This window comes from Phalacrocorax carbo, chromosome 7 (genome assembly GCF_963921805.1).
Source record: "Phalacrocorax carbo chromosome 7, bPhaCar2.1, whole genome shotgun sequence".
In the NCBI taxonomy this organism is placed as follows: domain Eukaryota; kingdom Metazoa; phylum Chordata; class Aves; order Suliformes; family Phalacrocoracidae; genus Phalacrocorax; species Phalacrocorax carbo.
The window spans coordinates 11861163-11878720 of NC_087519.1; the positions used below are offsets into that span (position 1 = coordinate 11861163).

General features: G+C 38.5%; 1 protein-coding gene across 1 annotated transcript; it reads left to right on the forward strand.

The window, feature by feature from the left end:
* Positions 1-34: 34 nt before the first annotated feature.
* On the forward strand, positions 35-16753 carry SLC27A2 (solute carrier family 27 member 2). Its single transcript, XM_064456322.1, is given in 11 exon segments — positions 35-404; positions 407-562; positions 3429-3638; positions 4901-5059; positions 5586-5710; positions 9361-9555; positions 9902-9998; positions 11856-12045; positions 12661-12758; positions 15298-15428; positions 16542-16753. Coding segments are annotated over 11 exon segments (1830 nt in total). The 5' UTR covers positions 35-109; the 3' UTR covers positions 16716-16753.
* The last annotated feature ends 805 nt before the right edge of the window (positions 16754-17558 follow it).

Below are 17558 nucleotides of genomic sequence, written 5' to 3' on the forward strand. Positions count from 1 at the left end.
GCCGCCGTCAGTCCTCCCCAGCCCGCCCCTCCCGGGACGCGAGGCGCGGCCGCTGTACCCAAGCTCGCGGCGGGAAGGGAAGAAGGGGAGACGGGGAGGCGGCAGCGGTATGCTGCTCGCCCTGTGCGCCACCGCGCTGGCGGGGCTGCCGCTCCTGCCGCCGCCGCTGCTGCTGCGCTGCGCCCGGCCCTACTTCTTCCAGGACTTGCGCTTCGCCCTCACGGTGGCGCGGGTAGGGAGGAGGGCGCGCAGAGCCAGCGCCCGCGCGCCAGCCGGCACCCTGGACGTCTTCGCGCGGCGGGCGCCACACAAGCCGCGGCTGCTCTTCGGCGACAAGGTCTCCACCTACGAACAGGTGGAGCGGCGGAGCAGCGAGGCGGCGCGGGCGCTGCGCGACGCGGCCGGGCGGGCGGCTGCCTGGCCCTCTTGATGGGCAACCGGCCCGCCTACGTCTGGGTCTGGCTGGGCTGCTCCGTGGCTTGCCTCAACTCCAACATCAGGGCCGCGTCCTTGTTGCGCTGCTTCCAGAGTAGCCCGGCCACCGTACCGCTGGCAGCCCCAGGTGAGGACGGCACCGGCCCTGCCGGCGGGGAGCCGAGGTGAGCCGAGCGCAGCCCAGCCGCGGGGGGCTCCCGGCCGGGTTTGCCGGTGCGCAGACGTGGCGGGGAGGCGGAGGGACACTTGCTTCTGATCGCGTCCATCTGCTAAAGCTGAATGTGGGGATGTGAGAAGTTGCTTCGGACCAGGCGAAAGAACAAGGTTCCCACATAATTTCCACCCTGTTTTAATTTTCAGCTACCGTACGAGATGAGGGCATTGTGCTGACACCTTGTTAGCTGTTTGATAAGGGTAATGAAGACCTAGAAATAAAATAGCCCTCAGTGATAAACAACAGGGTTAATTCACAGTTATTTTCACACAAGTGTCCAAATTAAACGCGGTAATGCAGAAGAATCCTCTTGCTGCCACTGGACAGTGACTTGGACACATGAAGGTGGTTGCAGTCTATATAAAAGCTTTTGTCGGGTTTTGGTTCAAAGAAAAAGGCATGAACCCATGTAGACAAGCCATATTCCTTTTCCGTGGAAGAGGCTTTGGCGTACTAAATGGAGAGCTGCATTCTGTTCCATATAAAGCAGGGACCTTATTTCATGCCCAGTCCTTTTTATTTGTAGGTATATGTATAGAGTATAAGTGACTAACCATATGGGAAGTCAAAGATACTCTTTATCTGCCTATCTTCTATGTGACTATATACTCCACTTCAGCTTAGATAGTTGAACTCATTAATCCATTTTATGTAACTGAAAGTGTTTGATAGGCCCCAAAACTTTAGGAGTTCAAATTAAGTTTTCTCCTTTTGTGATACATCTCTGCCTCACTGAGAATAAGTTCTGTGCAATCTCTGCTTTCAAATTTAATCAGTATATGAGTTATTAGCATATGTGGGAAAAGCTATTTTGTAGGGTAGGAAATGTATTTTTCCTCCTTCTATAATGTACTTGCCTCAGATTTTCTAAAAAGCCTTCAGCTCTGAGGGGAAAAAAGTGAAAGGAAAAATTGAGCCTTGTTAATAAAAATTTACTACATGCTTGACTGCACTAGTGGTTACTGGACATGAGGAGAGGAAAGAAGTCTAAGTCTTTTCTGTTGGACCTTGTTTCTCTCTGTCCTTATTAAGTTTCATCCTTCATTATCTTGCTACTCCACACAGAAGATAAATATTTGCTCATCAGAACTTACCGTCACATGAGGTCTTGTCTGTGTACTTGCAGATAAGTTTCTGAAAAGAAATATGGTGAATTCATTAATACAGTCTATATGTCATTAAACTTAATTATACCTACAATATGGATTTCAAAATTTATTGGAGGGTTATTTATCCCAGTGAAAGTTTATTGGTGGTTATTTATCTCTAAGATGCCAGCTCATTAGATACTTGCATAAAAAGCCTTACTTTATCTCCTTCATGCCTGATGGTGTCTAAGGAGCAGAACTCTCCTGCCACCCAGCTTTACTCTTTGTGCAGTCCAGCATCTGTGCAGTGCTGGAAAGCACAGGTGGAATGGAGGAAGGCAGGCCAGGCTGTGCTAATATTTTGAGGTTTCCTTACCTGTTCACTAGAAGAAGCCTTCATTAGATTTTTTGATGAGTAGCTTGGTGGCTAAAGGGTACCCATGGTAATCCCAGAATGTTTTTTGGACTGAAGTTACAGCAGAAGTACAGAACTGTTTGATGGGCAATTCCAGAGTCTGCCAGGCTTGCAAAGCTAATACTTTTATTAAAGTTAGTGCTTTTGTGCAGTTGAGACAAACTTTTGATGTGGATTTTGGGTTTATCTCATCAATTAGTGTGGAGATAGAATTTCCAGTAATTGATTTAGTTTTCAGTATTAAATTGCTTCAGTGATTTGTTGATTTAATAGTAATTCTTTGCTTTGAAATAAAATAGAAGTAGTAAAAAACAAATTACATGTTATGGAAAATTTTATATTATGATATTTCACTGAAATTAGTTTTGGGGATTCATTTTAAATCTTGTGGATTATCTATTCAAGTAAAAGTGCCTGTGAATTGAAAGGGTTTTAGTCTGGATTCCTAAAGGAACAAGGTATATACAATTGCACTAGTTTCCTGGTCATCTTCACTTCATTCCATTATCTAGCTTCTTAAGGGAATAAAAGTCTCAGAGACAACTACATTCTTTCTAACTTGGTTGAAACTGGCAGTGGGTAGAAGGGAGAGACCCACATCACTCCTTCAATAAGAGAAAGGCAGACAGGACTTGATCATGCAGGGAGTTAGCCTACTCATTGCACATAAGTGAAATCATCCACTCTTGTCAGTTGGAGATACCAGAGGAAATATCAGGAGAACTGGGATTAACGAAGACGTGTGAGAGACAGAACACAACTCTTAAGAGTCCAGGCTTCAGTAGTACCACTCTTACTAAGTCACTCTTCATTCTGCTTTTCAGTGTTTCTTCTGTTTGTGTTGGGACTTGTGAAAGATGAGATTCATCTTTATGCATAAAACGTAGTGGTGATTTAAGCAGCACCTAACTTTGTGTGGGCCCTTGCCCCATGAGGCGTTTCCCCATGGTGGAGAGGGAAGGCAGCAACGTGATGCCAGGTGTGCTCTCCCTCAGTGTCCCACAGGGGCTGCAGGCAAGGGAAAGCGTGCATTAATTGCTCCTCTGCAATTCTGTTCCTGCTGCAGAAAACCGGATCAAATTAAATCACTCCCAGTTCTGTGGGGGTACACTGTTCCTCTTCAGTCTTTTTTGCTGGATTCTGAAGTGACTTGAATGTGAATTTCTCCAACAGCAGCTAACCATGAAAGCTGCTGAGCTAAAGTTGATGCACCAATAGTATCGTTCACAGAATAAAACAGAATTTTCTTTTAATATTTTTTTCTTTCCTCTTTGAGAACTGAAGGAATCTGTTGAAGAAATACTGCCATTCTTGAAGAAAGAAAATGTTAAAGTATATTATTTAAGCAAGAGATCTGCTACAGAAGGAGTTGAGAGCTTTCTTGATAAAGTAGATGCTGCTTCAGATGAGCCTACTCCATTGTCCTGGAGATCAGATATTACCTTTAAAACTCCTGCCATGTATATTTATACTTCTGGTACTACAGGTAATAAAAATTCACAAAAAACTACATGGAAGGCCACACATTCCCTCCAACATTGTGGTTTTTTACTAAGGAAAGAGATTCTGTTACTTCACATTAATTCCTACATTCATTCATTCTCCCTCAGGAAACTGAAAATTTGGAAAACTGAAAAGTATGTAGAACATAGGCTGACTTTAAGTACTAAATCTGGGGGCAGGGACTGAAGTAAAAGCCAATTAAAATTTTATGCCAGTAAGATCACAAGACATCTGGTATATCATATCCCTGGAGACACTGCTGGCCTACGTATGTGTCTTGGCACCCACCGTATACTCAGTATCTTTGACTCATGAACTCAAAATGCTGGCCATTAAGTTTTTGGGTGTCAGAGGACCAAAAATAGTGAGGGCAGCATAAAATACAGCTAGTTGTGGCCACTGTGCAAAACTGCAGCTGGTATAGGAGCTGTAGCCTGTTATACATAAAGGCATCTAGCATTAAGAGCACTTAGCCACAGCAGAAACTGCATGACAAGAATGAAGATGAATACAACACCTGAAAGTGCTCAAACCTATAGCTTCATTGGGAAGAGCAGGGTATGCCTGCAGAGTAGCTCAGTCTTTGAACCTTGGGGCAGGAACTCGCCTGGAAGGAAGGAAGTACTAACTTGAATCCTATTTGGGCTGCGGAAGGCAAATAACCCAGGTGTTCTTCATCCTTGTTAAGGGCTCTAATCTCTCTGTCCTTACAGAATAAGCAAGCACTACCATCATTTTGTTTTCTGGCATCTGTTTCAGCAAGTCATCAGTTCAACTGTATCTGATGGAAAACCAAGAAGAGATTTTGTAGTATGAATTCCAGTTTCATCTAGAATGAATCAGAGCTGCAAGGAAATACCTAATTCCAGGAGACATGCAAGATCTGAGATTAACCTCTGTTTTAGCATTCCCATTCCCTTTGCTAAGCATGCTAGATTCTCCAAATCCCACTTCCTCATTCTCTGGGTTCTTGCTATTCTTAGGTGCCATAATATTGGGAATTAAGGCACGTAACTGGGGGGCTAATCGCCTAAAAGTTACATGTGGGAAGACATACCCTCACTAGGGCTAAACACCAGTGTGTTGCATAGACACAAAATGCATACCTCCCTGAACTCTGGAGCTATCACTTGCATCAGTGAATAAGAGAAAATCATCTTCTCTTAAGTCCTTGTGGAACTGACTGGTCTTACTATGTTTATTGTTCAAGTGAGGTTATGCACCCTTTTGCTTGACTTTAAACAGGTCTTCCCAAAGCTGCAGTGATTGACCACGAACGCAGAATGCTAGCTTGTGGTTTGTTTGATGCTGGCAACCTTACCTCAGAAGACGTTGTGTATACTGCTCTACCACTCTATCATAGCTCTGCCCTCCTCGTTGGAGTCCATGGATGTATCATGAAAGGTACCGTGCACTTGACTAGTAAGAATGAATGTGTTACTGTGCAGAATTCATGCACAGATCTGATCACAGATACAGTAAGCCTTTCCCTAGCTCCCAAACTTTGACATTAAATACTTGGTTATACATGTCTCTGTTACCAGAAACTCTGTAAGTCGAGACATTTTTGTTTTTCTGTTGTCTTCCTATGACTCGCACAGATCTTCACCCTGTACAAATTTTATTTCATCACCTGGACAAACAGGATATATCCTATCTTACATGACAGCTCTTTGCACAGTTTTAGGGTAAATGAGTACAAGAGTTTCATCCACAATAATAGCCTTTAACTTCCGGTGAATGGAAATCGAGGTTAAACCAATTATTCAGCCTGGATTATATTTCAATAGGGTTTAGGCAGAGTACTTCCAAAAGCTACATAACCCTAATTCTACAAGTTTTCTACAATGTTGTGCTGAGAAATCTATAGAGTCTTATGATATAATAAGACTTGTTCCTTCTGTCACTTGTTTTACTTCTTTCTACACAGGTGCGACTATTGTTTTGCATGCCAGATTTTCAGCAAGCCAATTCTGGGATGATTGAAGAAAATACAATGTAACGGTGATACAGTATATTGGGGAAGTGCTTCGGTATCTATGCAGTGTGCCACAGGTAATATTAACTGCCTTTCTTCTTTGATTAATTAAATTACTGGGAATATTTGCTATATTATGCTTAAAATCTAACTATAAGGGGAGGGGAAAAAAAAAGCCCAACAAAACCCTTCCCTAACAAGGTCTGTAATTACATTGCATATTAATATGAACTTTCTGCAAGGAGGAAAAAAAAGCTTTTTGCTTGAATTAATCATTCATTGGAAGATTAGAACAATGGCAATCCATTAATTGATATTCTGTTAAAAGGGAGAACACTTACCTTATCTGAGCACTCCAGCTGTAAACAAGATTGAGGAATTCTCTAGGAACCAGCAGACCTATGTTTTGCATAATGTGAGTTTTGGGGGTTTTGTAGCTAAGATGTCCTAACCCAAGATAGTCAGATGATCCCCAGGTGAAAGTGTTAATGTGATTATTTAAAGAGTGCCCCTTCTGAAGATGCACTTAACGTACTGTCTTCATAGGATGCTTTCTTGCTGAGATCCCTGCAGTCATATTAGTTAATTCTTAATTGCAAAAATACATTTGCATAAAATGAGTTTCACAGAGGTAGGCCTAATGAGCTGCAGTTAGAATTTAGTAAGAACAAAGGTGGTATCAGTCTTTCTATCACCATTTGATAACCGAAAGCCAGAACAGAGAATCAGGTCCACAGTTTCTTTGTAATTTATGTATATGTGTAAAATATGAAATATACAGAGGTTTCATTCTGATGTCAGTTACAGAGATGTGAAATAACTTCACTGGAAATCTGCAGGACTCCTCAGGAACCAGGTATCTAAGCAAGATTCTGTGATGCTTGGTATTATTTCGTCTTGAGTTATTAGCCCAAAATGAGCAGTTAATAAAATAAAATTTTATAATAGAAGACTTGGCCTCTGGATTGGGCCACTAGTTTTAATGAAAAAGTGTGGGTGGAAGAGATTTAAATTGAGCTAAAGAAACTGGGCACTTGAAACATATAGTTAAGGGTGATGATAAGTTATACACCGGTCCTGCAGTTCATGGAAAATCCCAGTTAGCAAAGTACTCATAATTAGCCAATACTCAACTGGTATGAATAAAATAGGAGAAAAGGTGAAAATCTAGATTACCTCCTTTCATACAGAATGTTCTTTAGGAAAATAAGCTTAAAGAATAAGCTAATACACTCATTTTTAATAGAGTTGTGTTTCTTGATAGCATGCATGCACACACAAATATAACTGAGTCACAGGACATACTCTGTAAATTCCTGAATTCAACATGTATCTCAAAGATGGGTACAGTTGCCAGCCAAGTATAAATTAGTTCCCAAATGATGTGAGTTGGTAATGTTAGCCACACAGAGACATTTAGCTTAACCATTAAAGTGACCTGTTAATCAAAAATAACATAAATGGCTGAACCTGAAGCCCACTGAATGATATAGCTGAGTAGTATTTGAGGCTGTCGTACAGATCACTTGTTATTGGTGGCAGCTTATCTACAAAGGTCAGATTTTAAGGTGGACATAGATATCTTAGCTTTCATTATTTAATATAAGGATTTTTTGTTTACTCAACACGTAAAATTCAACACCAGTGGGGAAAACACTTTACATAAGAAAGGTTTATAAGCTTAACATTTGATCGCATGTACCCATATGCACGCTACTCGGAGTGCAGAAGTCTCCCAGGAAGATGGGATTAACATTTTAAGAATGCAAGAACTTGACAGAATGGATATTATTACTTAAACTGCCACGGTGCCTAGAGGGCTTGGCCTGTTATTGCAGATGTAACAGAGACACAGTCTTTTCCATGAGGAAATTGCAGTATAAGCGAGATCCACATTGATGTAGGGTGTCATCTGTCTTAACTAATGCTATTTTGTTATTGGACTTTATTATTGTGCTAGTAATTTTTATCTATGCTATCATTTCTTTCCTTTACGTATCCATAGAAGAAAAAACTCAATATGTGTCACAGGGGTTTTTTTTCTGACTGTATTTCCAGCTAATTTATATAGTCATTTCAGAACAAATGAACAGTCCGAGTATTGTGGAAATCACCTTAAGGACAAATCGCTAAATCCTTCCTTCCTCCTTTAACTGTGGCAAATTAATGGCTAAATAAAAATTTTCTTGATCTGCCTAAGCAAATGGGGAAGAAAGATTGAAAATACAGACTTAAGAACAAGAAAAGATGAGGGACAATGTGGATCCTGTCCAAGCAGCATCCTGTCCCCAGTGAATCATTTCAAGATAAAATGTTTAAGCTCAGATGTATAAATGCCCAATCAGCTGGAGTCTCTCTCATGAGAGACTAAGATATTGTATATGGTGTTGTACAGCATCATCTACAACAAACAAAGATTTTTATAAAAAGTAAACGGCAAGGCATTTAGGCACTACACAGAACTTCAGCAGATTTCATTGTTCTATTTTCAGATTGGTTCTGTGCTAACATGTTAATAGCAGATCTCTCTATCACAGAGAGGACTAGATATTTATGTATTCCTTCTTTAGATCAAATTTAAACATCCATTTCTAGACTATTCTGCAGAAATGCAATAATAATCCAGAAATTATATGACTGGAGTCCAAATAGAGTTTTACAGTATTTAAAAATTATAGCCATTTCATTGTGGCTTTTTTTTTTTTACTCTTTTCTGGGAATATGACACTATAAAACCAATCCACGTGTGTCTTAATGGCCAGATTTCTCTTTTGAATCACTCCTTGGAAGAGCATTTTGCAATGCTCCATGTTCATCATCTACTTCGACCATCTACTGCATGGCTCTCTGCGCTGTATTTCCTAAAAGACAGAGCCAACATACTTACTCTGCACAAATACACGTTCCAGTCTGTTGCTGATAGAATAGTCTTATTCCTTCAACAAAGTATTCCAAGTTAAGAAGCCAGTATATATTTAAAAAGACTCTTCGTGCCTTAAAATACTATTCAATTATGTAATAAAAGAAACAGTTGTAGAAAAAGGCAGGGAGTGGGAGAAAAGAGCCTTTCCATATTTTGCCAAAATTTTCTCAGGCTGTTGTTACATATTATGAATTACAAGTGTCTGACCCAGTTCAGTACTTCCTGTTGTTGAGGATAAATATAAACATCTAAGAGAAAGCATAAGTAGACTGCCATCCTCATTATGTGTTTATTACTTTATTGTGTAAACAGATATATCTAATAGCACTATTGAAAGCGATAAGAAATGTGGTAATAGAATTTTTAGCAGACTTGATCCTGAACTTAAAATGGCAGGCAGAAGGGATTTCCCTTCCACCCAAACACCATTTAAAATCCTGCAAATGTTTTGCTAAATTTAGGGTAAATTACACTCTTCTGCAGATAGTCACCACAAGGCTTACACACAAACTAGTTTAGCATGGTGCCTGAGTTTCATTCTGGCTTTCTGCGAAGAATTATTTGTTCCTGTCTTCATCCAAATCAAGTTAACTACTAACTACAGTTAGATATATAGCCTAACTTGCTCAGTAAGGTCTTTTCCATGTCAAAATCATGACCTTAACTGTAATCATGTTTGCACACATTTTGCTTCAGAATGTGCTCAATACTTTTAGACTAAAGTTGCCTTCAGAGTTTTCCAGAAATAGAAATTCTGCTTTCACTCAGCAGAAATTTGAATTTATGACTGTTTCTTGTTTCTAGAGAAACAATGATCAGGATCACAAAGTCAGACTTGCCATAGGAAATGGAATAAGGGCTGATGTTTGGAGGGAATTTATCCGACGATTTGGAAGTATTAGTATTTTGGAGTTTTATGCATCAACTGAAGGAAACATTTCTTTTGTTAATTACACTGGAAAAATTGGTGCAGTGGAAAGAGTAAACTGCCCGCAGAAGGTAAGAAAAACAACAAAACCTGCCATTTTGTCCTTCTTGGTGAAGTTTGGTGTATTGCTAAGGGCATATACCAGACCACTTGTATGACAAGTTGGGAAGAACCCAAGGCTCAGTTATGAATTTGTTTAGGGAGAAGATTCTCCCCAAGTCTGTAGTTGCCCATGCTAGATACCACAGATACCTCTAGATAGTTCAGGTAAAAGAACATTTAGACTCAGCACATTCAGTTGAAATGTGATGAATTTGGCTCCTGTTAATGAGAAAGCTGACTATGTAGTATAAATCTGAAAGTATTTTTCAAAGATTGAATATTCATGTGTGTATACATTTTACAAATATTCACTAGAAAATCTTACGCTATGAACTGATTAAATATGATGTAGAGAAAGATGAACCAGTCCAAGATGAAAATGGACCCTGCATGAGAGTTCCCAAAGGTAAAAACTTCACTCCTTTAAAAATTTTCAGAAAGGTAATTTTAAAAAATTACATCTCTTTGCATGACTTCTATCTGTAAAGATGCTAAGAGTTGCCATTGAGTAAGCCAGGTTTTTAAATACAAGTTACAAAATATGTAACAGATCACATACTATTGCAATACAGCTTCATGGAAAGGTAAAGTACAGTGGGGAATGCAGCATCTGTATACTTAGATTTTAGTAATTTATCTAGTTTTAATAATGGACATGCTAACATTTTTTAAGTACAGATCTTGCTGTACTTAAACGGGAGCAACCTCTTTAGCAAGGCCTGTTGTGACAGGACAAGGGGTAATGGTTTTAAACTAAAGGAGGGGGGATTTAGACTGGATCTAAGGAAAAAAAATTTTACAATGAGGGTGGTGAAACACTGGAACAGGTTGCCCAGAGAGGTGGTAGATGCCCCATCCCTACAAACGTTCCGGGCCAGGTTAGATGGGGCTCTGAGCAACCTGATCTAGTTGAAGATGTCCCTGCTCACTGCAGGGGGGTTGGACTAGATGCCCTCTAAAAGTCCTTTCCAGACTGAACCATGCTATGATTCTATCTTGACTTTTGGCAGGAGCTATTTAATTCTTCTCAGACTTTGTATGTAACATACCACTAAAGAAACATTTGGAAAATAGAGAGCAGTTCTCCAGCAGTGGCTGAAATGGTTTGCCATTGGCAATAGAGAAAGCACACATGAAAATACTTTTTAAAATAATATATCTTAATACCAGTTTTAATAGGAGGGTTTTATATATTGGCACAGGCAAGCCTGTGTTTAAACCAGATGCTTGTGATACATTTTGATTTTGTTGCATTCTGGTGCATGTGTAGTTGTTACTGTGAGTGAGGACAGAAATGCTTGCCTTCTCTGTGCATAAGGGAGCCCGTGGACAGGTTACCAACTGTGTTAAATTCTCACTGCTGAGGAATATACCAGTTACAGTAAGAGTGTCTGCCCCATAGGCATACTCTCCTATGGAGTAGGGATGTGCACACATATATTCCATATTTATATAAATGCACACAATGTTTAAATTGCTGAACTGCAGAGATGTGGAGAGTATCTGCAATGTAAGAGAGAAACCCATGAAAAAATATAAAATCACAGGTTTGATGGGGACAGACTGTAATTTATTTTGTATAGAGATAAAATTCAGTCCAGTGTGTAACATCCATGGCAAAGCTCTATATAATGTGGAGTTGAGTTTCTGTTTACATAAAATATAGGAGTTCCTGCTCCCTTCATAAATTACTCCAGCTCTAGCAGATGAAAGACTAAAGCACATACTAAGCATCCTTTTGGTCTCTCTTGCATTTAAAGCAAGCAAGCTGAACCCCAATATTTGGTTCCTAAATCCAGGTAAATCTTTTGGTTGAGGGGTAAGGCTGCCCCATGCCAGCTGAGTTATGTGGAAGTAGCCTGTGCCAATGGTCACCTTCTAAAGACATCCTGATGCCATATGTAAGTCTCCTGTGTAGACACAGCTCTTACTGAGTCAGGTGTTTCAAACTGAGGCTTATGAAGTTGTCTAGAGAAATTGGGCAACTGTTTTCCACTTACCAGACAAGACCTCAGAGATTCTGTTCTGCTGCATTAATACAGGCAGGTGACAAACTGTATTATCTACCAGTATTTTTGAGGACTAGTGAATTGACAGGACAAGGTGGAACTCAATCTGTACCTCCACAACTGATTTTAAAGGATGATGATTATGACAAAATTCTCAAGTAACTCTATAACACCTGCAAACTCATTGATGTAATGAAAATATGTTATTTTTTGGCAATTTACACTGTCCTTTTTAAACAAATGTTTTTCCTCGGTGAACCTCGACCTACTGATCTGCAAAATCACCCAATATGCACCGTTTAGTGGCTATGCAGGAGCAAAACAGCAAACAGAGAAGAAGCAATTAAGAGATGACTTCCAAAAAGGGGATTTATATTTTAATAGTGGTGACCTTTTAGTGATCAACAATAACTTCTTTTATTTCCATGATCAAACTGGAGACACATTCCGGTTAATTAATTTACTTAAATTCTTGTCACAAGAGAAAGTTCTGACTCATTCTCAGGTTTGAATTCATATCCAGTATTTCCTACTGACTGACAAAGAGGAATTTTCTGACTTCAGTCAGAAAAAGAGAGGACTCCGAGTCACCTCCACTGTTGTATTTTATGAATTGTGTTCATAGTTACATGCAGAGCCTACAAGAGGTTCAGCTGAGGGTGATGAATGAATGTGATTTTGAACAGTCAGAAACCAGTCACATTCATAGAATAAAAACACTGTGGTTTCACATTCACTATACTTTTAAAACTCAGAAAGCATCGAGCCTAGGATGGAACCTAGGGTAAGTAATTTTTTGGGGTTTTATTTGTTTAGAGACATTTTAAGCATGATTAAACTAAGTGTGTTAAATTCTTCTCAGACTTTTATAGCCTGGAATGCATTGTTGAATTTTGTGGTATGTTTTTCTCTACTTTTGATAACATATTCCTTGTTCTAGTGCAAATGTGCTTTCTGATCTCAAGCTCAGTGATCAGCCCATTATAAAAGTCAGACATTAAAAAACTGAGGATCGCTATATGTATTACAAATAGAAATCATGACTATTGACTGGTTATTTTCCAGGTGGAAAGGGGAAGATGTTTCTACAACAGAAGTTGCAGATGTTTTAGGACTGATTGACTTCGTTCAAGAAGTTATTGTATCTGGAGTATCTGTTCCAGGTATGAGTGAAATACTCAAAGTATCTCAACAAAAGAATTTTTTAATACATTAACAAAATATCAATATACTAAACTGCAGAGTATAGGTAGCCCTACTTCAGCTTATTTTTCATAAGCCACATTTGATACATTCCATCATTTAAGTGTATGCAATATTAATTAGCTAAAAAAAAACCATAGCCAAAGCTTACATTAACATAGTAAGACAAGAATACTAACAGGAGAACGGAAGAATATTTGAGATTAAGTATCTTGAAATAAACATTGTATCTTTTACAGGAATATAGCTCTGCAATTACTGTAGAGTGGGACAAAAAAAATAGACCTGAATTTCTAGAAGCACAAGAATATAATTTAATGAAATTGATTTCACCTTTTCACCTTTCTTTAACAATCTGAAGCAATGCAAGAAGTTCTAACATGCCTTTTTTCTACTCAAAACTCTGTGAGAGCTTTTTTAAACTCTTTAAGGGCTAGTGGCAGCTTTTTTTTTTTTTTTGAGAGGGACTGCTGCTAAAGGCAGATTATCAGAGACACTGGAATACATCAGAGTGAACAGATAGCTTTAGTCTACTTTCTCATTTTCTGTATTTTGGAGGTGCCTTCCTGTCCATGTTTCTCACTTACCCAAGATCCGCAGGACTCCCATCTAGCTCCTCACTGCATTTGGCTTGTGATAGACAGTTAAAGTAGAACCCATTCTTACAGTGTAATGTAGAGATCTGAAATCAAACAGACAAGGTTAGATGTGATTGCAATCCCTAGTATTGCTTGCAGAAGTGGTTTGGACTTGGTGGCACAATACATTGCAAGCCCTTAGAGTAGTCTAAGGAGGAGGAGGAATTTTGGAGCCCATATTAACTAAGTCAACAGATACCAGCAGGTATAACAGATTAGTTATTAACTCATTAACAACATTAACTAACAGGTGTCACACTTTTTCAGAACGTCTTCCAGACTATGGTATATCATAACATGGGTCATATCAATGACAGTTTAGTATTTTGGAATTAAAAGGTGTATTAGAGACACCACTCTTCCTATAGCCACCATTTCCTTCCGCTGTTTGTTGAACATGTAAGAGATTCTGTAATGTTATGGTCCACTCTCTATTTCCTCTACTAAAAGTGGAAGACATGAGAATAGAAATACCCAGTGTTTCTGAGGCTAGAATAACAAGGCTGTTTATAAACCAAGATGATATATTAGAATAGTGACTTTAATTCAAATAAACAAACTTTTTATTAATCATGTATGCCTCTGCTACACCTATGAATTTAAAATTAAAGCATCTCTCTTTAAAAATCACTCTTGTTTTCAGCCGCTTTGTGGGAGGAATAAACACACAGCTGCCCTAGGAGACATTTCAAAAGAAAGGTAACAACATAAATGGTCTAGAGTTCTTTACGTATTTCTCAGATTATACTCTAGGAGATGAGGAATATATGCTCTTATTCCCAATGCTTTTGTAAAACCACACAGAAAAGGTGTTAATACCTAATTATGGAACAATTTAATGAAAAAAAATGTTTAAATTGGTTCTCACTTTACATTTGTGTAATAACTGTGGATGTATTGCGGGGTTTGGTTTTTTTTCCCCTGTTTTCAATGGCACAGAAATATTTGTACTATAGTAACATAGCTCGGGGTGATAGTATATATCACCTGAGAACTCATTAATTCAACACTCCAGATTTTGAATAAACAAAATGGAATGCCAGATGCCATAAATACATGGTGTTAAAGGCAAGCAGAAACAAGACTCAAAAGAAAGTTAAAAACAATCCACTTAAATTAGCATATGCTTGTGCTCTACTTTAAGCACTAGATGCTACTTTCCGTTTTCACTTCCTCCTGTACACAATTCTTTGAAAGCATTCATATAGTTCTAACATAAAACTTTGTACAAGAGTATTACCTATTTCTTCTTTCATTACCTGTAATCCCAGAAAACAGAAGGAACACCAAAAGGTTTGTGTTTAAATGGTGTCCCATCCCTTAGCCACCAAAAGGGGAGGGAAGAAGCTCTTTCAGCATGTAGTTAAACAAGTGAAAACTCAAAAGTACTTGGATTTTTGCAGCACTTAATTAATCGTTCGTATGATAATAAGCAATGGTAAACTAGGTCTTATTCCTTTCTGTCCTCTTTCTGCATGGACGAGCTTGTGGGCACAGTAAGTACAAGGATATTTACCATGATTTATTGTAAAGTAAATTAACCAACACAGTTAAATGCTGCTGCAGGCAGATTTGTGCCTCAGAGTAATAAGATCTGATTTTCCAAAGTCTTTTCAAAGAAGGATGATTTTCAGAATGTCTGCCATCTAGAATTCTGATGCTAGGCTTTCAAAAGAACATGCTGAAGCCTTAAGAAAATGTAATGACTTGAGATGTCTAAAGGAAAATATGTTAGTATATTTTCTAAAGTGGCTTAGAAGGGACAGTTTACTTTTAGGAGAAACAAAGGAAAGAAAAAAGGTTAGCCTGAAGTTCAAATTTATACATGAACTGCAATTATTTGCTGTTGTTATTCCTTCAGGTTATGAAGGCAGAACAGGAATGGCATGTATTCGACTAAAGGAAAACTCTGAATTTAACGGAGAAAGTACTTTCAGATATGTTAACACTCACCTTCCAAACTATGCAAGACCTCGTTTTATAAGGATTAAAGTAAGCCAGTGTTCCTAAGTAGCTTTTGTGTGTCTGTCTGCATTGTGTTTTCTTTCTTTCCTGAGGGCTACGGGCTTCCTAGTTACACTAGCAAGTCTCAAAAAGGCTTCTTTTATCTCTCCCTTGCTCTTGTCATTTACCAATATGAAAGTAGAATGGCATGCAGATATTTCAGTTCAGCCTGAAAAAAAACAAAGTTGCATGAGCAGCTACAGAATACGTGGCACATTTTAACATAGAAAGTCAGGAAGATCTCTTAGTGGAAAATATATTTCCTATTGGATTCCTGTAGCGCAGTAACACAGCTGTGTTCTCTGTTTAGTGTAGCTCCCTCTACAGACTGTTATGTGCAAAATAAAGATACACACACAAAAGCTTGTAAGAGAGCCTTCTTTTGCAAGAGAGGCGTTAGATTTTTATCCTACCAGTGAATAAATATCCAAATTCTAAACTGAAGTTTAGCTTGAATTAGGAAAATGTTGCAAGAATGTCCCTCTCACCATACTTCAAGTTATTTATTTAAAATAAACGTGCTCCATTGAAAAAGTTTGTGTATTCACTGAGATGATTCAAGAGAACTAACACTGATATACCTGCATGCCTAATTATGTAATCAGTCTTTAAACTTTTGGGTTAAACAAACAGAACAGTCAAGATAGTGGTTTGTCTTGCCATCTGATGTAAAGTACAGTGAGAGACTGAGCCCCAGTCTCCAACTGCTGTTTTCTTTGCTTTTCTTTTTTGAGAAAAATTCTGGGTTTTGATCAAAGAACATAATTAAATAATTTTCTGGATAAGACCCTTGATTCTCTCTGACTAAAAGCTGAAAACTAGTGTTTTCCTGCCTCATTTAAATAAAATAGTAAGGTAAGCCTTTCAATAATGTTTCTGTGGCCCCAGCACTTCTTGTAGTCAGTCATTACTGACCGCCATATTCCACAGTCCAGTTGTTATCGGATGAATGCAGATAGTTTAGACCTCTATTAGTAAGGCTTTGACTTCAGTGCTGTATGGATTTTCTTTAAATCTGATTCCCTTTAAGGTTAGGAAATCTAATCTAATTCCCACAGTTACATACTGACATTGATAAGTAGATGTAATTTTGTTTTGTAGAGTGCCATTGAACTTAAAAGTCACTGTAAGTACCGTAAAGTACAGCTAGTGGAGGAGGGTTTCAATCCAGCAGTCAAAGATCACCTGTACTTCCTGGATGACAAAGAAAACCTGTATGTACAAATGACCCAGGACATTTGTAATTCAGTGAAAAACCATCACTTCAAATTGTGAGCATGTAAACAAAAAAAAAAATCTGGTTTTTATGTATCTAATATCTTATTAATATTAGCAAATACCAGTATCTGAAATAAAGTGTGAATGTGGAATTGTTTTAATGAAGCAGAACTTCTCCAACTCTACTTGTATCTTAGTCTGGCTTCTCCTCTCCTTCATATTTTGAACCTTACCTGCATTCCACCTGTTCATGGATGTAATGTTAATGTTGTTAATGTTAACACTGTGCACCTAAGCAGGTGACAGTGGGTACAATATAAGACCTCTTTATGCAAATATTTTTATATATATTAAAGGATGATACACTGCATTAGCGAAAATTACATCCCTAAGCAAAAAACCGAAACTCATTAAGACCATTAATGAAGCTTACAGTTGTTTCAAATTAACTAATCAAAAACACTCTGTATTAGGTGCTTACATTAACTTTTATCCACTGCAGCAGAGATGACCTCTTATTTTTTATGCACCAAATAATACATACACAAAATAAGAACAATTTATAAGAACCAAGACATGTTTCCTTTTGGGTCCAAATAGAGTAATGGCAGGCCAGATACTTCATAGTAAAGTGTGGCTTAGATTTTCCTAAGATTTAAAAAAAGGCAAATAATATTGCAGAATGGAATAAAATAAATCTATTACTTCTAGAAAGGGCTAGCAGGCCAAATTTTACTGCTCCTTGTAACATGTGCCTCACTATACCCCACTGTGAGTTTAGCTGATGTTGTATGGAAATTGTTCTGATCAACCAGACTCATTTTTTATATAACTTGAGAATAGTTGTACTGTTTCAGACTGAAGACCCATCTGGCTGAGGACTCTGCCTTCAAGATGGGG